The 25,890-nt window shown below is 42.2% G+C and overlaps 1 protein-coding gene across 1 annotated transcript in view; it reads left to right on the plus strand.

Annotated features, from left to right (window-relative positions):
• Positions 1-25,890, plus strand: part of LOC134588260 (uncharacterized) — a 643,152-nt gene that overhangs the window by 22,073 nt on the left and 595,189 nt on the right. The window contains exon 2 of the mRNA XM_063444259.1: positions 15,789-15,841. Within this exon, the coding sequence (XP_063300329.1) occupies positions 15,789-15,841 (53 nt within the window). The remainder of the gene's footprint in view (positions 1-15,788; positions 15,842-25,890) is intronic.

Below are 25,890 nucleotides of genomic sequence, written 5' to 3' on the forward strand. Positions count from 1 at the left end.
TTTCTGGGTTTCATATTGAACACCAGGACTATGTCTCTTGGAATCCCTCAAGACAAATGGGACAAACTACTGGTACATCTCAACTCATCTCTCAGGCACCAGAGTTGGTCCTTGAGAGACCTAGCAAAGATTATCGGGAAATTAATAGCTTTAACACCAGCATACAACAATTCCCCCTTACTTTGCAGAAGAAGTCAGCTGTTTTTAGGGAACCGACTAAGACAGGGTGGCCATTGGGAATCAAAATTTGTTCTCCCCAAGAAGGTCAGAGAAGAACTGAAGTCCATTCTGGAGTTAGAAATTCCACTTCCTCGTCCACTGTTAGAGCAGCCTGCGACAGTCACTCTGACGTCAGATGCCTCAAGTCACGGTTGGGGTGCGTTTACATCCCAGAACGCCATAAGGGGAATCTGGTCAGACCAAGAGAGTCACCTCCATATAAACATTTTGGAGTTACGAGCTATAAAATTAGCTCTCAAGGGCCTAGTTCCTCTAAACCAGTCACCGATGTTGGTAAAAGTCCATTCGGACAACAGGACAGCGGTGGCTTATATAAACCACAGAGGGGGTACAAGATCAAGGGGTCTTTGCTTAGAGGCTCTAGATCTTTGGTCCTGGGCCTTAGCAAACAACGTTCAGGTCTTCGCAGAATATGTTCCGGGAGAGGCGAACGAGCTTGCAGACTCTCTCTCTCGCCAAAGTCTGTCCCTGGCAACGATTCAATTAAAGATTGCTCTTTTCCAACGGATAGAAAGCAATTTTGGCCAGAGACAGGTAGATCTGTTTGCATCCCAAACATCTGCCCAAACCCCCAGGTTCGTCTCCCGAACCTGGACAAAGGGAGCTTGGAAAATGGATGCAATGTCTTTCCAATGGACGGATGTTCCAGCCCCTTATGCTTTCCCCCCTCCATCTTTACTGATGAAAGTGCTGGAGAAGATCCGCAGGGACAGGGTGCAGAGCTTAGTTCTCGTTTATCCAGTATGGACCTCCAGACCCTGGTATCCCTTGATCCATCAGTTAGTCAAGGGAACCAAGATCCCATTAGGCATGACAGTGGACTGCTTTCAGGGAACCAGCGATCTTCTGCTCAAGCTCCCGCAGCTAATGTGGATCGCAGCCCTGGTAGGCTGTTAACACATCCCCTTTTATCGGATCAGGTCTTGGATATTATTAACTCATCTTTAAGACGTAGAACTAGGGTAAGATATAGAAAGATGATCGAGGAATTCAAAGAATGGGAGGTTTCTTTTCTGTCTAACACACAAGGATCTGATACCATTCCTTTGGCGTTAGAATTTCTTACCCTTAAGTTCCATTCTGGCTTATCTGTCAGTTCAATCAAGACCTACGGATCTGCCTTAAACTTCCTGATCCCCAACCTTACTCAGGATGCCCTGTATTTGAGATTACTAAAAGGGTTAGCTGTCTGCCGCCCATATACCCCACGCTACACATCTACTTGGGATGTAGATGTCTTATTAAATTTCCTTAAGTCTTTGGATAATGCTAAAATTGATTTAAGATGGACTGCTATTAAGTTGGCTTCTCTGCTGTCCTTGGCCCTGGCAGCTAGAGGAGCAGAGTTAACTCAAATCCATATTTCAGAACCTTGGTTGTCCAGGACCCCGGGAGGTTTCCATATTATACTAAAAGGCAGACAAAAAACATCCCATTTTTTTCCTGGTCCGGTAGAACTGGACTTGGTCCAAGATTCTTCCGATCCAGGCTTATGTTTAGTCAGTTTGTTACAATCGTACCTTCAACTTTCTGCTGTATTTAGAAATGATATCAGTCAATTATTCATTACATCAAGGAATCCCTTTCGTCCAGCCAAGGTTAATACAATTAGAGGCTGGATACTTTCCGCCATGTCTACGGCTGGAATTGATGTTTCAGTGTTCAAAAGCCATTCAATTAGGGGAGCCTCGGCTACTAAAGCAGCAGGAAAGGGCCTTCCTCTCCCTACTATCTTAAAAGCTGCAAGATGGTTGTCCAGTAAAACCTTTGTTAGATTTTACTGGAGGCCATCAGAAGTTGAACGCCTTCAGTTTCTTAGGACCACCACCAGGTGTGTGCTATTCTACCCACTACCTTTGCTAGGTGGTTATGCCTCCCGGAGGACAAATCAGAGTTTGCAGGAATCTATGATCTGCAAACTTTCTTTGTCTTAGGGATGAGCATAACCACCTAGCAATAGCGCCCGTCCCACCCTCCTCCAAGTTAAGAGTTTTGCCTGCTGGTGGTAGTTTGCTTTCTAAAACATAAGGTTATCTGGTGCTTATTCAACATTTGATAACCGTTCTCTGTTTTGTTTTTTACAGACTATAGCCGTACTCCAAGACAGGACCAACAAACCAAAGATCCACCTAAATAGGAGAAGTGGATGCAAGTAGTCTCGTCGGTTCAATATTCGCATGGACTCCCTGCATAAAGAATATGTTTGCTGAGACTCGTTTCAACATTTCTCTTCTCTTTTATTGAACTTATTTTGTTGCAATTTGTTGAATGTTTCCACTATTCATTTGTTACTCTCCTTTGGCATACATTGTTGCCTTGTTTTTCAGTTCAGCTGTTTTATACAAAGTTTCATGTCTATCTTGTATGTCTTCATGATTTATTAAATATTTTCTTGTTCCCCTGTACTATTGGCATCTTGAACTGTTTTATTTGTGTTTAGACGTTTAAATATATTCCCGTACACTGTCGGAAATATTTATCCTTAGTACTTAGTGGGATGTGCTAACCATCCGCAGTTTCCCAATTTTAAAAATCTGAGGTAATCAGGAATCCCGCGCTCAGCACGGCTCTCCTGATTACCTGATTGGCTGAAAGGCTGTTGCTGTGCAGATGCACAGCGCGAGCCTTTTCAGCTCTGGCATTTGACTCCGGGAGGCTGCCGCATACCCACTAGCTTTGCTAGGTGGTTATGCTCATCCCTAAGACAAAGAAAGTTTGCAGATCATAGATTCCTGCAAACTCTGATTTGACAATTGGTACTAGCTTGCTGTGCCTACTTACATCAGACGCCCAGTATGCACAAAATTAAAATTAGCCACCCGGGAGTATTGTTCCAGGCTGGCTAATGGTGCCTCAATGATGCTGCCAGAGGTAGAGTAACAACTTTGGCAGCTGAGAGAATCAATGGGAAATGTGAAACATACAAACTCAAGGCACCATGACCACTGCAAATTACTGAAATGGTCATGGTGCTTGGAATAATCCTTTAAAGAAGCAGTCCCACCCCAGAACAACGTAATCTCTATGAAGTAGTTAAGGGGCCAGTAGTGGCTGGGTGCCATCTTAACTTCATGGGTCAAACCGTTTTTTTTTATTTTTAAACTCCAAAGTTGTCACCCCAGCTATTGTATCGAGCCTCCAAAATAACTTTAATGTGAAGTTCTAATAGGGATGAAGTCCAGATGTGCAAATCAGGAAGCGGTTTATCCCCCCCAAAATTAACGGTTATACTTGTAAGAATACGTGCCTAAAGTAACTGAAGATAGATGGAATCGGTCAGGGAATTGAACGTTTTAGCTCAAAATAGTTAAAATGCAGAAAAAATGTATTGCAATTACCTGGTCAATCCTAACAGTTTAGTGAACAAACCTGCATGCAATGATTGAGGGTTGTAAATACTTATGTAACTAACAAATGTACGTTTTCCTTGTTTAGTTAGCTTTATTTCCACAATAAAAATGTTTCTGTGCTGCCTAAATAACATTCTTTAAATCCCAGTAAAATTCATTTTTTAAAGGAACACTTAAGCACCATAATCCCTATAACCAACAGTAGTGGTTATGGTGCCAGAAGTGGCCTGGCGCCCTGCCATTGTAAGTAGTCAAACCTGGGGTCCACCAGTTGCCTCCTGCCATGGAGTCTGAAGCTCCTTGGCTGAGAGAGTGGCTGTAGTGAATTTGGTGCTTGCTGTGTTACTTAAAGTTCAAGTTGGGAGATAAATATTCTGATACCTATTACTTAAAGGGACACTCTAGGCATCAAAACAACTAAATCTAAATTAAGTTGTTATGGTGCCAGGAGGTCCCAGGGGCACCTTTACCTCAAGGGGTTAAACTGTTCTCCAACGTTTTAACCCCTATGTTTCCTCCAGCGGCGATGACCGCTCCAACACCAGGAGACATTCTGCTTCTGAAATTCCAGGTTCAGGAAGCACGGAGTACCGACGGTCAGGGGCGCTGCTTATTGGCTCAGAACGGTCAGCTGACGCTCTCAGCCAGTCAGTGACTCTCCATTCACAAAACTGGCTTGGAAATTAGTATCAACCATACTAAGTAAGACCCATATATGAAAATTAAATCTAAGGGATTTTGTTGATCCATGGAGATATGTTTCCCCCCCACCTCACTAATTTGTGCCAAAACTGGAAATCTCTTCATGCTGGGTTTGTTGCTTCTTTATAATAAACTGGGCTTATACAGTTGTGTGAAAGGCTGAATTTTGTAAGTCTTTTTTAAGCCTATATTACCAAGTCATGAAAGGATTTGGTTAAATAGAAGTAATAAAGATTACAGCAGGACTTCGTATCTTTAAAAGTCCTAAAGTACGAGCCAGGTTTATAGTTTACTCCTCTTAAGGCAACATTAAGATGTGCTTGTGTAAAGGAGTGTTAATGTGTGTGAATGTGGTGGTTTTGTGTGGGGTGTCAATGTGCGTGTGTGAATGCAGACGTGTAAATGTGCAGAGTGTTATTGTGCATGTTAACGTATGGCTTTTTTTTTTTATTTTGAGGTTTGCGTCTGTACAATCATGTCAGATATTTTTACATGGCTTCACTCTCCCAATTTTATTTGCAAATCCAAAATAATTGGGAGTTTAAGGAATAAACATGACAGTTGATATATTCCTTCCATTTTTTTCCCCAGTTCTTGTCCCACTCTCCATGTACTCTTCCTCAACTTGTCCCCATATTCCATCTTCTGTCACACTCCCCTATCCCCATTCTCTCTCTCTCCTCTGAGTAAGCTGCATATTAAATTGGCACTGTCACCGTCTGGAGACATTGCAGAATTTGCAAAGACCCCGATGGTGACATCACCGCTGGTGGTCCGGTGGCTGTGTGGGAGGGGTAGGTAAAGATGAGATTTACTTTCCAGAACCTGTCCATCGTGAGCGTGGTCATCTTACTCCAGCCAATTCCCTATTTGTCTCTGTATATCCTTTGACTGGGTTGGAATTTCAGTGAAACTGCAACACCGTCAAAATGAGTATTTCATTAAGATAGTATCTTTATGGGGGGCGGAGCCTGCTACCAGACCTATGCGGACGCCATTTCTATCAGCTCCCAAATTGCAAGAACTAAATCCATGCCAAATCAGAGTTTCCTGCACCCATCCAGCCCTGCCACACACCCAGCGGGCACCAGTGCAGCAAACCGTACCCTCCGATGCCTTTTTTTCCAGCCACAAAGGCTGCAGAAATGGAGACGCAAGATTGAGGCCTACCACGTGCCATTGATCCTCGACCTCGAGGAAATCCTGCGCGGACACCCGACGGAACTCAGGGACACCAATCACCCGCAGGAACACACCCGACACCCTTCCTCATACGCCAGCCATGGGACGCCGCTCCCAAAAACCACAAGGTACACCTGGAGACAGGGATATAGGAGCTATGCTACCATGGCCCGTTAATTTTAAGCCAGCTGCCATGGCAACAATGCCGGAGGTAGCCCAGACACCCACTACAGCTCAGCAGAGCCCTGATCTGTCTGGATAACTTCAGACATGACAGCCGGACAAAGCACTCGGTACAAGACAACGTGGTCCTGACCCCTCTGAGCACCCCCAGACACCACCACCTGAAAGGCCGCAAATCCAGACAAGACAAAGCTCTGACTCTCAGGGGCACCCCCGGGCACTACAGCCTGACAGGGCACACAACCCAACACAGCACAGACCTGACTCATCCGGGCACTCACAAGGCCTGCAGCCACCACCACTGAAGTCCACGGATGACTTTGCTCCGACTACCAAACGCGACCTCAAAATCCTCTTAGCAGACATCCACAAACTCCTGACAGCTGACTCAGCCCTCCTCAAGACTGAACTACGCACAGTCAAGGAAAGGGTGGGAGCCACAGAGGACGAAGTGGTGACAGTCCACGCTCACATGAACCAGATGGAAGAAGCTATCAAACAAATCCAGCAACAAAACACACACCTGTCAATCAAAATGTCAACCATGCTAGGCCGGCAACGCCGCTCCCCCATAAAAATCCGGGGCATCCCCATGACGATATCGGCTGAAGAGCTGCCGCATTACATCAGACGCCTACTAACTACAGTGCTTCCACACACACTGGTAAAGAAAATCATCATTGATGGGGTATACCACTTGCCTAGCCCTCCACACCTAAAGACCCCAACAGCCAGAGATGTCATCTTCAGATATGTCACTGTGCAAGACAAGCTACACATAATGGCGGGGTTGAAGGGCAAGATACCATGGACATTTGAGAACTCCTCACTAACGTTCTTCCAAGACCTATCAAAAGCCACCCTTATGTGGCGCAAATCCTATGGCCGCTCACCACATAACTACGATCGCCAAACATAGCCGGCAGATGGGGCGCTAATGGGACTCTAGAAGTCACCCACGAAGGCACTACACATGTTCTAACCTCCGTGGAAGAAGCAACACCCCTCCTAACCACCCTGGGACTGTCTAACTCCACGAATATGCCACAGGACAGACCTCATATGAAGGCATGGGACCCTGAGAACACCATCCCATTTGAACCAAGACCCAGCGGATCACAACACCCTGTACCATGAGCGGTTTGGACTGATACCACCAGTTTTGCCAACACACCAGTTGCATGCCTTTCATATTGACATCCCAATGTTTATTTAGCTACTCTTTATTCTATATTGATTTCTTATGTTATATCTCTGCTCTACCACCACAGGGATTCCAGGCTCGTTAACTCCACAAGAGCCAGTGTATCACGCGCCCAAACACTTGGCGTCCACAAAACCAGCACCCCCCCCTCCCGCTGTCCCCTTGGTTAGGGGTAATCAATCAATCTAGATGCATCACTCACGACAAAACATGACCCTCCAACATAGCAATACAGACTCCCTCAACCAGCACAGCACAAAAAGCCAGACTAACAAACATGATTTTAACGCAATCCAGGTACACTATAACTTTACCAACTCCTCACAGCACATATGGAGTGCCAACACCATCAGACCCACAATTCACATGTGCTGCCACAGTACACCATTTCTCACACTAAACACAACACATCTTGACACATCTGTATAGAACATTATGTAATGTTTACCATGTTAATGTTGTTCCAGAATTTGTATTGCCTGACCCAAAATTGGTGCGAATCTTTAACGACACTGTATCTGTACGTTTGTGAAACTTAAATACGATGCACCAAAAATGAAAAATAAAGAATAAAAAAAAAAAAAAAAGATAGTATCTTTATTAATTACTCATTTTTTTTTGGGGGGGGGGGGAGGGAGGGGGCAGGGAGAGGGGTGACAGTGCAGCTTTAAATGTTAGATATAAATGCCATGGAATTCTTAACTGAATGGGTGGGAAGTTATTCTCAAATAACTATTTAACAAGTAATCTTAGTGAAACAGTTGACATTTCTTCTTGCACAATTACCCAGCCTGTTTATTTCAGAATGGTAATGAGTAATATCATGCTGCTGATTCCCCATTTTAGAGTCTCCCCTCCCTTTAAAAAAAAATAAATTTTTTTTTTCTTCTTGCAGATTGAACTCTTCAATCCCTGAGACTGTGGTCTACTTTTAAAATTTCCTTTACCTGAGCTAGAGTTGTCATACATGTTTTTTTTTTAATGGATTGTTACTATGAATAAGTAATCATCTTAACCTTATCACAGCAAACATGTGGCCAATAAAGTAATTCCTGTTTCTGCCCTAAAACCAGGCTGGAAACTCGGTGCAGCTAATAAAACGTCACATATAACCGTAGAGATGCAGAAATACATAAATCACTGTGCACCTTAATGGTTTATGGACATCTGTGCGTGAATACAGACTGGCGGTATAGGTGCCAGTTGGTGGATGGCATAATTTCTTTGCCTCAATCCTCAAGGGTCCAATGTCTGTAGGCAAATGCCAGTTTACTGATGCCTTGAGACACATCAGCATACCCTGTGGTCAGACTTGCCATCGGGTACGATACCTTTGCTGTAAGGCAATCTCCTGCATGATTTAACTAGTAAATCTGATAACACGGCAAATAAATCTTGTTTTTTTCCGAGAAACACTTCCTCGAAGGGATGCTCTTGAGTGAGTCATTATGTCTTATTAACAATCCACTGCCATGGAAACCTGTTCAGGCAGCCAGCCAAGAACGCAAGCTGCAAGCGTTTTTTTTTTTTTTTACTAATTATTGAGTTGATTGTCTGAATAAAAATCGTCTCTCTATTGACTCTTTATTAGTTAATCATACCCGTTGGTTATCAGAACTTTCACTGTCAAAGGTTTCTGTTCTGCTGAAAGTATTCGAGGTTCATTTATTTTTTGTCTGACAGTCATTTTTTTTTTACTCCTCATTCCTTTTCTCGGGGTTTTAACAAGTGCATCATTTAGGAACACGCAATGCCTTTTAGAAAGATTTTGACCATAAGACATGTAACATGGATTTTGTAAACTCCTCACAAGTTCTTTGTTTTTGTCATACAGTATTCTTATTACGATAAATTAACTAATGTTGGAAACCTATTTCTAGTAATGCCAGATGGGCAAAAATATTCTGCCAATGAAAAAATGGCTTCACAGCTATAAAACAATCATGTGTAGTCATGTGTTTGAATTAACATTTTCCATCTGGCATACAATCAAAAAATGTAGACGTGGCCCTCCCAAATTCGGGCCCTGGGTGTGGGTAGGTTAATTAATAAAGGACTTGGTTGATGAATGCGATTCTGACTACATTGTGGTATAACCATACACCAAGGTTACTTCATTGGTAGATGTACATGTTTTGGGGGTGATGGGAGCAGTGTGTGATAGGGTGCGTCAGTGTAAATGTATGTGTGTATGAGGCATATGTGACAGTGGGTACGTGAAAATAGGAGTTAGGTGTGTGACAGGATGAGTGGTAGGTGGGGGTGGCATGGTGACAGGATGGTTGTATGTAGTTGTTAGAGGAGGTGAGGGATATGGACCAGGGAGGATGTAAATGTGTGGAAGAACATTGTTGCTGTTGACAGTCCTGTAATAATAAAATGTTAGTATCACATTACAGCATATTGCAGATCCTACTATAAATGGACCTTGAAGCTGATAGTTTTTGTACTGCTGACCTCTTTCTTTACAATTCTTCCAGGTGGCAGTAGGCGCTGCCTACAAGATTCCAAATATAATGGTTGCATGCCAGAGATATAATAATAATAATAATAATAAAAAAAGTAGAGTTAGCTTCCAACTCTCAGTGAGTTGTAGTGGAGCAGACCACAGGTGAGAAGTCAAAACATCTGAAACGGGATAAGTACTTACATTTAAAGGGGGGGGGGGCATGTGTTGGTGAGGTTTGCTACAGTGGCTGGATGACCAAAACCAAAAAGGATCCATCCTAAATGGGTACCACATGGGACATTCAACAGATTAAACATAAAAAAATAAAATAAAGTATCAAATGCAGGTAGAGTAATAGAAGGAGTATAGCCATCCCTAAAATAATAACCGTGCCTGTGCTTGTGACGATGTAATGTAAAGAGCGAAAGGCTTACACTGAATTTGTTTTTCACTGACTGTGACAGTTATAACTGGCTTCAAATTAATATGTTTCCCCAATGTTCTTCACCACCAGATTAACCAAGTTTTATCAACCATTGAAGTAGTCCTGGTAGTATTGTATAATTTCAGCTCTATTACCTTTTACTGCAACTTGTAAACTCTTTATAGATTTAGCACAGAGCTTTTGAAGGATTAGTAGCACTTGTGACGTGGGGCACATGTAGGAAACATTGCACTTTCAGAGTGTGGAATATTTTCTGACCACAGAAGTAAAGAAGGTGCCTAAAATTGAGTTATTAGGCAGTAACCACCATTTCAAAACACAGAGGTAAACACGAGAGCTGCGTAACAAAATATAAAGAGGTTTAATTTTGTAAACCTATGTTTGTTTTGTTTTAAAGAGACAAGTTTAATGAAGCAGTTGTGGTGTATAGATTATACCCTTGGAGTCTCACTGCTCAATTCTCTGGTATTTAGGCAGTCCTAGTCAAACCTACCCTGGCTGTGACTCTCCTGTGTGTGATCATAGTTCAATTAGCTGAGCAGGAGATCAAGAACTTCTTCAGTAAATGCACTGTGCTATAAAATCTGATTGAAAATGAACCTTTTTTTTTTTTTGTAAATATTTCTTTTATTGAGGCATTTGTTAAATAGGGTACAGAATAGAGACGAGGGGATGTACGTTTTTCATACAGATTGGGATCATGCTAACATAATGCAACATCTCCTATAATTGACTGCCTCATTTTCCGTTATTGAAGCGTACTACAGTATTGCTAACAAAAGTAGTGTAATAATAGTACAGCTGTTAGGCATAGGCGAAACATCAAGTGGCTTATTACAATTATGCGACATGAGAAACAATATCACTGAGGCATGGTATTAAGTAGCAGGAATATGAGACCAAGCTGGCGTGTGGGTTTGGATGGGTATGTTTGGAACCTGCATATGTACGATAAGTGTATCTCTGTGAACGTTGTGTGGGCATGTGTGCTCGCTTGCAAGGGTGGCAGGATGAGCCTGTGTCTGGGTGACCTGTCGTGCACTGGGACACTGTATGTTTCGAGGGTTAGTATTTTGGTGCATGCATTGGTCGTTGGATGCAAGTTTAAGTATCAGGCGTGTTATGTAGTGAACATTTTGTAACATGGTACCTGCGGCGCAGGGTATGAAGCATGTTTATCGTTAAGTTCAGTGTCCACCAGTGTGTCTGGCCGCTCAGTAAATACTGCAGTCTCGCTGTTATGGCAGGAAGGGTTTAGCATTATGACTGTGTCCTGTTGCAGCGAGTTCACTAGGCCCCCGTCAGGGTCTCTTTCACCCAATGCCCTCTTTGTGGAAGCAGTGTGTATCTGGTGCTGGGTTTCTGGGCCCCATGTGGGTGGTAGTGAGGGTGTCCTTCCAGCCCCAGGCTGGCGTGCAGGCTTGCATCTTCTTGCCACAAACTTGGCTACCGCTGGGGCCCGGGTTTCCTCCACTTGTGGGAGTGACGGAGGAGCTGGTTGTTTTCCGTCGCTTGCGCTGCTTGTTGAAAATTAGCCTTTTTTAATGCAATATGTGAGATTCACAGCCTTGGGATGTGGGCTGCATGGTCAGAAACAAAAGTGATTTAACTCCTAAATAGCAGAGAATTAAAAGTGCAGGGGCATGATCTATACAACCAAACTCAGCTCAGGGTGACTTGCCATTTTAACAGCTTTAAAGGACCACTATAGTGCCAGGAAAACAAACTTGTTTTCCTTACACTATAGTGCCCTGAGGTTGCCCCTACCCGCTGGGCTGAAAGGAGGAGGAAGGGGGTTAAACACTCACCTTTGTCCAGCGCCTGGGACTCTCCTCCCTCTTCTGATGTCATCGGCTGAATGCGCATGCGCGGCAAGAGCCGTGCGCGCATTCGTCCAGTTCATAGGAAAGCATTCTCAATGCTTTCCTATGGATGCTGGCGTCTTCTCACTGTGAAAATTACAGTGAGAAGCACGGGAACGCCTCTAGCGCCTCTAGCGTCAATGAGACCGCCACTAGAGGATGGATTAACCCTAAAGTAAACATAGCAGTTTCTCTGAAACTGCTATGTTTACAGCAGGCAGGGTTAATCCTAGATGGACCTGGCACCCAGACCACTTCATTGAGCTGAAGTGGTCTGGGCGCCTATAGTGGTCCTTTAACATTTTTAAATTTTTAAACATGTTTATTGCTATTATTATATTAATTTTAAATAAGTTGGTGGTAATAGCACACCAGATGACAATTGTATACATTCTATTACATTTTTTTTTAACACAAAATTAAAGCGGCACTATCATGCCGAACTTACCTTTCCCCAATCGATTCCTCTTCTCTCCCTCTCTCAGGATCTGTTCTTCTTTTCTTCCTATCTGCTATAGTTTTCTTTAAAACGTAAGAAAAAGTAGGGACTATTTCTCTTCTGGAGGTTTCCTACGCAGTGACAAGCGGTGACCAGCGGAGGAGCAAAGTGTGCTTCGTTTCCGGTGGTCACAGCAATTTTCCCATGATCCTTAGCTTTCCTCCCCGTTCCCACGATGCTTCCTGTCACTTAGACAGAACGCTGGCAAAACTGCCAAATTGCGTTCGAACAGTTTCTCCATTCGTGTTAGAACGCAATTCGGGACTTTAGAAAAGAAAATGTTACTTGCGCTTTCTCCTTAATCCCTATGTATATTTAGACAAATGGAGGTCATTTAGTTGCTCCAATTGCCATTGGAGGGATGCCCGCCTGCCAACGTCAAGGCAGACCCCCCCTAAGCGGGTCCTAACACTGACCCTTCAGCCTGCTTCCTTGAGCTTCTGGCAAAGATATCTCTAATGAGACAGAAAGGGGTATTTTTTATATACATCCCTTTACTTATTAACCCTTAATAGGGAACACATGGGATGGGTAGCAGCATTGTAACCAGGCTGTGTGATACAAAGTAAATACAAATACAAAAAGAGAAGTCCTGCGCTTAAGCAGCAAGGACTACAACACACATCAGCCCCAATATATAGTAAAAACCAAAGAAAAGAAAATGTTACTTGCGCTTTCTCCTTAATCCCTATGTATATTTAGACAAATGGAGGTCATTTAGTTGCTCCAATGGCCATTGGAGGGATGCCCGCCTGCCAACGTCAAGGCAGACCCCCCTAAGCGGGTCCTAACACTGACCCTTCAGCCTGCTTCCTTGAGCTTCTGGCAAAGATATCTCTAATGAGACAGAGCAACTAAATGACCTCCATTTGTCTAAATATGCATAGGGATTAAGGAGAAAGCGCAAGTAACATTTTCTTTTCTTTGGTTTTTACTATATATTGGGGCTGATGTGTGTTGTAGTCCTTGCTGCTTAAGCGCAGGACTTCTCTTTTTGTATTTGTATTTACTTTGTATCACACAGCCTGGTTACAATGCTGCTACCCATCCCATGTGTTCCCTATTAAGGGTTAATAAGTAAAGGGGTGTATATAAAAAATACCCCTTTCTGTCTCATTAGAGATATCTTTGCCAGAAGCTCAAGGAAGCAGGCTGAAGGGTCAGTGTTAGGACCCGCTTAGGGGGGTCTGCCTTGACGTTGGCAGGCAGGCATCCCTCCAATGGCCATTGGAGCAACTAAATGACCTCCATTTGTCTAAATATACATAGGGATTAAGGAGAAAGCGCAAGTAACATTTTCTTTTCTTTGGTTTTTACTATATATTGGGGCTGATGTGTGTTGTAGTCCTTGCTGCTTAAGCGCAGGACTTCTGTTTTTGTATTTGCAATTCGGGACTTTGTTCGGATCGGAATTTCATTCGAATGAATGAAACTCCGATCCTATTCATTGCTGTGGCTGCATCTTGCAGCCGCTTAGTAGATAACTCCCTAATTCCCACGGTATTAGGGAGCTATCTACTAAAAGGCTGAAATACCTAAATTGGTCTTTCAGCCAAATTTACTAATACTAAGTAAAGATTCGTATTAGTAAATTATGCCCCTACTCGCCGCTATACTGCGAGTAGGGGCATGTCTAGTAAGCAGTGAGCAGCCTGTGGGGGGGGGGGGGGGGGGTGACTAGGGGCTTGGGACCCCTAGTCACCTTGATTGGGGGGAATGTTTATTTAGGGCCGGGGGGCACAGTAGGTCCCCCCCTTATTGTTTTTTTAGGGCCCCCACCGCTCAGGGGTGGGGGTCGGGGGGGAGGACAGCAGGCCCCCCCCTATTTTTTTTTAGGGCCCTTACCCACCGCTCAGGGGTGGGGGCCAGGGGGGAGGACAGTAGGTCCCCCCCCTATTGTTTTTTTAGGGCCCCCACCGCTCAGGGGTGGGGGTCGGGGGGGAGGACAGTAGGTCCCCCCCCCATTTTTAAAATAGGGCCCCCACCCACCGCTCAGGGGTGGGGGCCGGGGGGTAGGACAGTAGGTCCCCCCCCTTATTGTTTTTTAGGGCCCCCACCCACCGCTCAGGGGTGGGGGCCAGGGGGGAGGACAGTAGGTCCCCCACCCGTATTGTTTTTTAGGGCCCCCACCCACCGATTAGGGGTGGGGGCCGGGGGGGGGGGAAGGACAGTAGTTTCCCCCCACCATTCTTATATAGGGCCCCACCCACTTTTCAGGGGTGGGGGCAAGGGGGCGGGAGGACAGTAGTCCCCCACCCCACCATTCTTATATAGGGCTGGGGGGAGGACAGTAGGTGTCCCCCTCCTTATTGTAATTTATGTAATTTTTTTTCTACAGTGAGCAGCCACAGGCTGCTCACTGTTTAGTGGACATGCCCCTACTTGCGGTATAGCGGGTAGGGGCATTGGGGAGATTTTTTAGGGCCCTTACCCACCGCTCAGGGGTGGGGGCCAGAGGGGAGGACAGTAGGTCCCCCCCGTATTGTTTTTTTAGGGCCCCCACCGCTCAGGGGTGGGGGTCGGGGGGGAGGACAGTAGGTCCCCCCCCCCATTTTTAAAATAGGGCCCCCACCCACCGCTCAGGGGTGGGGGCCGGGGGGTAGGACAGTAGGTCCCCCCCCTTATTGTTTTTTAGGGCCCCCACCCACCGCTCAGGGGTGGGGGCCAGGGGGGGAGGACAGTAGGTCCCCCACCCTTATTGTTTTTTAGGGCCCCCACCCACCGATTAGGAGTGGGGGCCGGGGGGGGGGGAAGGACAGTAGTTCCCCCCACCATTCTTATATAGGGCCCCACCCACTTTTCAGGGGTGGGGGCAAGGGGGCGGGAGGACAGTAGTCCCCCACCCCACCATTCTTATATAGGGCTGGGGGGAGGACAGTAGGTGTCCCCCTCCTTATTGTAATTTATGTAATTTTTTTTCTACAGTGAGCAGCCACAGGCTGCTCACTGTTTAGTGGACATGCCCCTACTTGCGGTATAGCGGGTAGGGGCATTGGAGAGATTTTAATCTCCTTTATACTATTATGGGGGTCATATTGACCCCCATAGAGTGAGGGAGGACATGGGGGCTTATGAAGTGGTGGGGAGCACTGCTCCCTGCCGCTTCTATTTTTACATATTACAAGGAGGGAGCTGCATGCCGGTAGCTCCCTCCTTGTAATAAACTGAACGAACAAACGAACACTGATACTCAGTGTTAGTTTGTTCGTCTGATTTTTCTATTCATTCATTCGTCTTTCTGATGAATGAATGAATAGATGAAATTCCCGTTCACATGTCCAGGTGTTTCACTGGGCATGTGTGGGAATCTCACAGCACTATCTAGTGTGGGAAGATAACGTGTCCTCCAGGGATTTCACATACCCACACAAAGATGGTGGCCCCCTGAATATAGATCGGGGAAGAAAATACAGATTAATAAGTAGGTAATCTGGGGGGTTTAGGGGCATTTGGGGGTGACTAAGGGGTCAATTGGATGTAGTGGAGGCGGGAGGGGGGGTTAAAAGAAAAACGGGATTCGGCATGACAGTGACGCTTTAACTCCAGAACCAAATTGTAATATGTATAAAAGAAAAATTACATATGTAGATTAAGACATGAATTTAGTGGCTTATGTTTTTCATATTGTGTATTTATTATAATGTGTGATTGTATCTTTCTGTTTTCTTACAGGTTACAATTATCACTGTGAAAAGAGTAACGGCTACGTTCTCATTAATTGGGTGGTAAGAAACATCCTCTAATTACAAAAATAATTTGTACAGCAAGATTTTTAAGAAAACATAATAAAATGACTAATGTCAGGTCAGCTTGAAGCCGCTTTTAGAAAATGATTCAGAAAGAATGAGCCTAGAAAATAATTATGCAGTTAAACAGTGATACATTTTCTCCATTTTAAAATATTTGCTATTATGTGTGCTAAGTATCAACAGTCATTTATTTTTCGTGGTCACTGCCTGTATATATTTAACATTCATTTTCATTTCTAAACTAAGAATTGTTGTCATAACAATAATTGTTATTAAAAATTGACTTTAAGTAATAGATATAATCACAAGAATGGCATGCACCTCTGCTTAAAGCGACTCTGTGACTTTCTGGGTCTTTTCATAAGACCGTGAAGGTGACATCCCCTTTTTGTGTGCAGGGCCAGGGAGGGGGAAGCAAATGGTTGGCATACTTATCTTAAGTTCTCCATTGCGAGAGACACCATCTATCTCCTTCAGCTTCTGGGCACTAAGAGTCCACGTCACTCCTGTTCATGCGTTATAGTACAAGATTCATATCTGTGAATGTTCACACCAGGCCATGGGATCTTCCATGATTAATCTCTTTGGATGGATAGGGCTCCCTAAACCCTTAGCCACCTCTTCATATATGTCTACCTACGCAATTCACACTAACATTTAGTAATGAGAAGGGCACAGATCATTTTAAATAAATACAGGGAGTGCAGAATTATTAGGCAAGTTGTATTTTTGAGGATTCATTTTATTATTGAACAACAACCATGTTCTCAATGAACCCAAAAAACTCATTAATATCAAAGCTGAATATTTTTGGAAGTAGTTTTTAGTTTGTTTTTAGTTTTAGCTATTTTAGGGGGATATCTGTGTGTGCAGGTGACTATTACTGTGCATAATTATTAGGCAACTTAACAAAAAACAAATATATACCCATTTCAATTATTTATTTTTACCAGTGAAACCAATATAACATCTCAACATTCACAAATATACATTTCTGACATTCAAAAACAAAACAAAAACAAATCAGTGACCAATATAGCCACCTTTCTTTGCAAGGACACTCAAAAGCCTGCCATCCATGGATTCTGTCAGTGTTTTGATCTGTTCACCATCAACATTGCGTGCAGAAGCAACCACAGCCTCCCAGACACTGTTCAGAGAGGTGTACTGTTTTCCCTCCTTGTAAATCTCACATTTGATGATGGACCACAGGTTCTCAATGGGGTTCAGATCAGGTGAACAAGGAGGCCATGTCATTAGATTTTCTTCTTTTATACCCTTTCTTGCCAGCCACGCTGTGGAGTACTTGGACGCGTGTGATGAAGCATTGTCCTGCATGAAAATCATGTTTTTCTTGAAGGATGCAGACTTCTTCCTGTACCACTGCTTGAAGAAGGTGTCTTCCAGAAACTGGCAGTAGGACTGGGAGTTGAGCTTGACTCCATCCTCAACCCGAAAAGGCCCCACAAGCTCATCTTTGATGATACCAGCCCAAACCAGTACTCCACCTCCACCTTGCTGGCGTCTGAGTCGGACTGGAGCTCTCTGCCCTTTACCAATCCAGCCACGGGCCCATCCATCTGGCCCATCAAGACTCACTCTCATTTCATCAGTCCATAAAACCTTAGAAAAATCAGTCTTGAGATATTTCTTGGCCCAGTCTTGACGTTTCAGCTTGTGTCTTGTTCAGTGGTGGTCGTCTTTCAGCCTTTCTTACCTTGGCCATGTCTCTGAGTATTGCACACCTTGTGCTTTTGGGCACTCCAGTGATGTTGCAGCTCTGAAATATGGCCAAACTGGTGGCAAGTGGCATCTTGGCAGCTGCACGCTTGACTTTTCTCAGTTCATGGGCAGTTATTTTGCGCCTTGGTTTTAGAGAGTTCAGAGAAGGGCTACTACACTGGCTCATGGATTGCAGGATAAAATTTACAAGGAAAGGTTAAAGGATTTTAACATGTATAGCTTGGAGGAAAGACGAGACACGGAGGATGATAGAATCATTTAAATACAATCATAAATGGAATCAGCACAGTAAAGGATGAGTGTATATTTAAAAGAAAAATTACCACAACAAGAGGACAGTCTTAAATTAGAGGGGCAAAGGTTTAAAAATAATAGCAGGAAGTGTTTCTTTACTGAGAAGGTAGTGGATGCATGGAATAGCCTTCCAGCTGAAGTGATAGAGGTCAACCCAGCGAGGGAGTTTGAGCATGCATGGGATAAGCATAAAGCTATTCTAGATATAAGATAAGGCCAGGGACTAATGATAGTATTTCGAAAATTGTGCAGACTAGATAGGCTTAATGGTTCTTATCTGCCGTCACATTCTATGTTTCTCTCAAGGTTGGGGCTGGAAAATTCTCTTCTACCAGTAATTCACAGTTGCTTAAGGTGAAATGTACTTTGGAAACAACCATTAAAGCTACTCTGTAGACAAACAGCCCACTTTATCACAATGAAGTGGTCTGAATGCCATGGCCCCACCCCCCCTTTTTTTTTTTTTAACCCTGCAGCTACTTCAAAGAAATCGTGGACCATCTGATTGGCACAATGTGGCATTTTGCTGTACATGCACACTAGCCTGCCAATGCTTTTCTATGGGAACGCGTTGGATTTGCGGAGATCATTAATGGTAATGAGCTCAGTGACTCCGCTTCCTTGACGTTGACGTACTTTGTCCAGCATCAGTTAGGTGACTGAGAGTCAGGTAAACTCCCGGTAGTGCCTCTAGTGGCTGTCTAGTAGACAGCCACTAGAGGATGTCTTGGTACTGCAATTTAAAGCAGCACTGTCATGGCTGCATCAAATTTTTTTTTTAACACCCCCTCCCGACTCCACTACATCTAATTGTACCCCTAAGCCCCCATATTACCTATTTTTTAATCTTTATTTTGTGCCTGTCCTGGATGCCGCCATCTTTGTGCGGGCTGATGAAGGCCCTGTTGGACACATCATCAGCCCACACTAGATAGCGCTGTAAAATTCCCGCGCATCCCCAGTTAACCCCTTCAGGACGGAGTCAATAGTGCACGTTCTGATCAAAACAAAACGTAAACAAAAACTGGAATTTGCGCTATATGTCTGTTCACCCGTAGTTCCCCTCTTTCATATTATATGCACCCACACTTATTATATATCATTTTGTTCAGGAGAAACAGGGCTTTAATTTATCATTAACTATTCATATATGGAACATAATTCATTATGAATAAAATGTAAAAAAAATGTGAGAAAATAAGATTTTTTTTTAAATTTGTATTTCCGTCTGACATTTTAGCTGTGAATGTCATAATACTGTTAGGTTTTACTGCAAAAAAATGCACATATTTGTAATCAGCGATGTCTCACGAGTACAACAGTATCCCCCATTAACAGGTTTTATGGTGTTTTGGAAAGTTACAGGGTCAAATATAGAACGTTCCATTTTCAAATAGAAATTTGCCAGATTGGTAATGTTACCTTTGAGACAGTGTGGTAGCCCAGCAATGAGAATTACCCCCATAATGGCATACAATTTGAAAAAGTAGACAACCAAAGGTATTGAAAGTGGGGTATGTTTAGTCTTTTTTAGTAGCCACTTAGTCACAAACACTGGCCAAAGTTAGCGTTCATATTTGTTTTTGTGTTAAAAAAGCAAAAAATGAATATTTGGCCAGTGTTTGTGACTAAGTGGCTACTAAGAAAGACTGGACATACCCCACTTGCAATACCTTGGGTTGTCTACTTTTGCAAATGGTATGCCATCATGGGGGTAATTCTCATTCCTGGGCTACCATACGCTCTCAAAGGCAACATAACCAATCTGGCAAATTTCAATGTCAAAAAAATGAAATGCAAGCCTTATATGTGACTCTCTAACTTTCCAAAACACCATGAAACCTGTACATGGGGGGGGGGGGGTACTGTTATTCTTGGGAGAGTTCACTAAACACAAATATTAGTGTTTTAAAACAGTAAAACATATTACAACAATAATATAGTCCATAAAAGTGACGTTCGTTTGTAAAAAATTCAAAAAACGTCACTTTTACTTAAAATATCATCGTTGTAATACAATTTACCAATTTGAAACACTAATATTTGAGTTCAGCGAAGTCTCCCGAGTAAAACAGTACCCCCCATGTACAGGTTTTATGTTGTCTTGGAGAGTTACAGGGTCAAATATAGTGCTTGCGAATTAAATTCTCTGCACTTTCTCCCTGTGTTGTCAGGTATGTCAATCAAATTGTAATTAATCAAATCACCTAATTATGTTAAAAAATGACTTAAATATACACGTAGAATTTTAATATATATGCATTCTATTCTAATGTAATCTTTTATGTAATTATATGTATTTATATATATATATATATATATATATATATATATATATATATATTTGCGGTTATTTGCATTTTATATATAGATAGATATATATAGAATGTCATTCTAAGTGTATTTTGTTACCAATATATATATATATATATATATATATATATATATATATATATATATAACAATATACAGTTAGAATGAAATTACATATGTATATATAATTTATATTTTGTTTCAATATTTTATTTATTTTATTTATTTATTTATTATTGTAATTATACGTATTTATATATATAATATATGTGTATACCTATTATATATATAATATATGTATATTATATATATGTAACGTCATTCTAAGTGTATTTTAATACTAATATATGTACTTATATTAGTATTAAAATACACTATGTATGACGTTAAATATATATAATATATATATATATAATATATATACATATATTATATATATTAATATATTTATTTTATTTTTAAACATGTTTAATATTTTTTTTTTACACTACCTACCAGCAGGGGGACTGTCTAATATTTTAGACAGTCCCCCTGCTGGCAGATCCACAGCCAGCTATAGGGGGCCATGTGATCGCTCTTTGAGAGCGATCACATGGCCCCCGGGGGCCTGATTTGCCGTGGGGGGGGCTGCCTGGGCTGTGAGGCAGTCCTCCCGAAGCGGAGCGCCGTCGCAACGGCGTTAAAGCCCACTTAAAGCGTGACGGCATAGAACGTCGTAACGGCGTTAAGGGGTTAAACACTTGGGTTTTTGCTATTGTCTAAAATTTGGACTTCTGACGAACGAATGAATAGAAACTTCAAACGAATGTCGGTGTTCATTGTTCGTTCTGTTTATTACAAGGAGGGAGCTACCGGCTTGCAGCTCTCTCTTTGTAATGTGTAGAAATTAAAGCGGCTCATGGGTGGGGGCCGGGGGAAAATCAATAGTCCCCCCAGATTGTCATTTAGGGCCCCCACCCACTGCTCATGGGTGGGGACCCCAGGGGGGGCAATAGGCCCCCTCCTATTGTCATTTAGGGCCACACATGGGTGGGACACTATGTCACCCATTTAATTAAATAGCCCCCACTTGCGGGGCACGGGTGGGTGCTTGGGGGGGGGGGGGGACACTATGTAGATGCCACACGATGAGGTAATTTATTGCAAGGGGGCCCCTTGGTCTTTCAATCTTGGTTGTTCAGCCTTTTAGTAGCCTTTTACCTTGGGAATTAGGGAGCTATCTACTAAAAGGTGCAAGATGCAGCTGCAGCACGGATCAGAGTTTCATTTACTTAAATAAAATTTCGAACCTACCTAAAAGTACAGAATGTCATCCTAACACGTATGGATAAACTGTTCTTAGTCTGTTAGGACGAAATTTGGTAGTTTCGCTGGCGTTCTGTCTAAATGACTGTAAGTTTGGGAATATTGAAAGCAGGCATTGCGAGATCACGGTGGAAAGGGTTTGTATTGTGGGAACATTTCTTTGACCCACAGGAAGCGGGTCAAAGCTGGGCAAACGTAGGAAAAATACATAAGACAAAGCAGTCCCTACTTTGTCTTATGTTTTAAAAAATCTACATCAGATAGGAAAAACAGAAGAACAGATCCTGAGAGAGGGAGCAATTAGGGAAAGGTAAGCGCTTTTAAACATTGCAGTTTCTCAAAACAAGTGGGACTGGGACAGTGCACCCAAACCACTTCAATGAACTGAAGTGGTCTGGGTGCGTGTAGTGTCCCTTTAATGTTTTAATGGTATATGTGAGTTCCCAATGCAAAGACACACTTTTTCTTCTTCCTCCAGCAAGCTAACCAAACAAAATCCATCTTTTCACACTGACATTGGATAGTGTAATACTAAAGTAACAGGGTCTTTATTTACTAAAGTGAGAATTGTTTGGAATTCATAGTGAATGTCAAATTTAAAGCCAAAGAAGCGAAACTGGAAACATAGATGTCTTCAAGATTTTTTTCAGTTTGGCTACTTTGGCTTTAAATTTTAAATTCACTTTGATTTCCTGGCAATTTTCACGTTAGTTAATAAATATTTTTTTTTGTACTTTTTTTCAATATTTTACATACTGAAGGAAGAGAATGCTTTGGTTATTTTAATTATGTTTGGAATGCACACTTGATGCATGCTAGTTTCTTTTAATATCCTGAATGGCAAGAAAAACATGTATTTAAGCGATATTTTCAATTGTCATCATTGCTACTAAGATACATAAACCTTGTCTTTGTGACGGGCTAAAGAATTCTTCCAACCTTTATCTGTGGCTATAAGGGCTTTTTGACTACAATTGAGGGCGTAGCATCATGGTTGATGGAGCTGCAATTCGGGTCGGTAGAGTTCATCTACTATGGCAAAGGGAAAATTGAAGACGAGTGGTTTCATTTACTTTAGATGGTTTATTTACTAAACAGTGAATGGTGGTGATACGAAAACCAAGTTGCAAAGCACGAGTGACTTTGGTGAGTGACCTTGGGGTTTAATCACAAAATCCACAATTGTCATGTTGAATAAAAGAAATAAATTAGAGAATGATTCCAACTTTGCTATTTGTGTCTGACATTTGCACTTTAACTTTCATATGACTATATCTCATTGTTTAGTGACGAAACACAGTGGTCACTCAAAGCAGGTTACATGGGTCCATTAGCTAAACATTGAATTTTTCTGAATGGACAAAATTTTGTGACAATGACAGAATCCCTAGCTGATTGTCAATTCTCTTATTTACTAGATGACAATCGCAATTGGAATTGTGTCGTTTGGCCAAAGGCATTCGGTATTGACTTTAAAATCAGCAGTGCTTTTTGCATCTGAATACTATCTAAAGTATAGGATTCAGACATTTACAAAGCACCGATTCCAAAGAAAATGTAGGATGCACATTTACAAATTATCGTTCACATGCTTTTTGCAAGCAAACATTAATAATCAATACTATTGTCCTCCTGGCAAAGCTAGCAGCCAGCAATAAAAAAAACAAAACAAACGTCAGTAAGGATTAAAGGAACACTCCAGGCACTATAACAACTTCATCAAAATTAAGTTGTTCTGGAGCCAGGAGGTCCCTGGCGTTTTCTTAGCTTTAGGGGTTAAACCATTACCAATACTGATTGGATTAGAGCATCAGCTGACTGCTCTAAGTCAATCAGCAGCCCCCAGCCCCCATGCCTCTCAAGCAGAATAGAAATACCAGAGCCGCAACGTCAAATAATATGCAAATAGAGATTTATTCAATTTAACGTGGATTACGCAGCATTTCAACACACACTGTGCCTTTGTCAAGCCCGAAATCCAAATAACACAATACAATGTAAATATCCAGTTAATTACATCAATCAGTGCATGTACTGGCCCTAGCAGGAGTACATTACAATTAAAAACTTACTTTTTATGTGATCCCTTATACAACCAAAAAGGAAAACCACATCCACATATATAGCCACAAATATAGAATCATAATATATTCAAAATGACAACTATTAGAAAAAGTTAAGCAAAATAAATAATACATTTATCTTGATGATATAACTTGTCTTGGAAGGAAAAGGCAAATACAACCTGTTCTAATCGGATATAGTCACATAAATACATGGCTGGGCACCGTTAGTTCTATTCTTACACTTTGAGGCTGGTCTTGGGAACCTGCACCCATGCTTCATATTAGGAGTGCTGAGTCTCTATATGTACTACATGAGGTCTGTGACTTCCATTAGCTGATTTTCTAAAAGTGGATGTGGACGGAGACAGTGAGGAACAGTGCTGGAGAGCCAACCTTAGGGTTAAACTGTTCATGAACAGTTTAACCCTAAATGTAAGGAAGCACCAGGGACCTCCTGGCAGTGCTGGCACCGTAACAACTTAATTTCAATTAAGTTGTTATGCTTCCCTAATTGTTCCTTTAAGTCATATGGTGGTTGGACAGCACTTGCTAGCCAGCCATCACAGGAAAAAGTAATTAAATAAATACAAGCCTAAATATGACCCCACTTAACTATAGTAAGGTATAAAATATACCCCAGGTAGGAGGGTATCTCCTAAACCGTGAGTATAGTAGGGTTTGAGCTAAGTTTTAATAATGGTAATGTACATGTCACTTTCCATCCTCCTTCCCCTACCCGTGGTAGTGGTTGGGGACTCTAAAATTGGTACGTGGGGACATCTGTACGTCCTCCCTAGCTCCCACTCATAGGCAGCTGTTAAGGGCCTGAATATATATAATATAGTTGTAATCAAAATTATTGAGCCCCTATTGAAAATCAGGTTTATTGTTAAAACTTACAGACTTTTAGTTATTTGCAATGACAAATCAAACAAAAGAATTTGAAATAGTTCAACACAACAAATGCTTCAAGTGGTTTCCCCAAATCCAACTGAAAATGCAACACATGATTTTCCAGTCTCAAAATGATTCAACCCCCTGAATTTAATCCCTCACAGCAGCACATATATGCAAACCATGTGTTGTCTCAAGCACACTTGATGCAACTAATCAAGCCTTCATTAGTTGCACCAGTGTACTTGAGCTGGAACACTTAAAATACCTGTACGGGCTAGGAATTTGTTGAGTGTCATATTCGACTGCATGTTAGAAATATGGCTAAGTCAAAAGAATGATTCACAAAGTTAATAGAAGAGATAACCGCTCTTCACAAACAAGGAACAGGATACAAAAAGATAGCGAATGCACTGAATGTTCCTAGAGACACCACTGGAAACATAGTTCGCAACTTTAAAGTTGAAGGAACAATGATTACACTACCTGGACGGAGCAGAAAAAAAGGAAGGAAAGTTAGAGACTGCAACCAAGTTTCTGAGAAGGCAGGTTGTGAAAAAGACCTGCAACAAGACTTGGTGGCAACAGGCTCTGAGGTTTCAGTGAGCATAGTAAAGCGTGTACGAAACGCAGACGGTTTCCATACCAATGCTCCAAGATGAACACCACTACTGGCTTAAAAGCACAAGAAACATCGGCTCCAATATGCTCAAAATCATATGAATAAGCCACAGAGATATTGGGATTCTGTTTTGTGGAGATATGAAACAAAACTGGAACTTTTCGGCCCAGTGGATCAGCGCAATGTCCGGAGGAAGAAGAATGAAGCATATGCTAAACGAACACTCTGCCTACAGTTAAAGGAACACTATAGTCACCTAAATTACTTTAGCTAAATAATGCAGTTTTAATGTATAGATCATTCCCCTGCAATTTCACTACTCAATTCACTGTCATTTAGGAGTTAAATCACTTTGTTTCTGTTTATGCAGCCCTAGCCACACCTCCCCTGGCTATGAATGACAGAGCCTGCATGAAAAAAAACCTGGTTTCACTTTCAAACAGATGTAATTTACCTTAAATAATTGTATCTCAATCTCTAAATTTAACTTTAATCACATACAGGAGGCTCTTGCAGGGTCTAGCAAGCTATTGGCATAGCAGGGGATAAGAAAATCTTAATTAAACAGAACTTGCAAAACAAAGAGAGCCTAAATAGGGCTCTCTTTACAGGAAGTGTTTATGGAAGGCTGTGCAAGTCACATGCCGGGAGGTGTGACTAGGGTTCATAAACAAAGGGATTTAACTCCTAAATGGCAGAGGATTGAGCAGTGAGGCTGCAGGGTCATGTTCTATACACCAAAACTGCTTCATTAAGCTAAAGTTGTTCAGGTGACTATAGTGTCCCTT

Source organism: Pelobates fuscus, chromosome 1 (assembly GCF_036172605.1).
Source record: "Pelobates fuscus isolate aPelFus1 chromosome 1, aPelFus1.pri, whole genome shotgun sequence".
Lineage (NCBI taxonomy): Eukaryota > Metazoa > Chordata > Amphibia > Anura > Pelobatidae > Pelobates > Pelobates fuscus.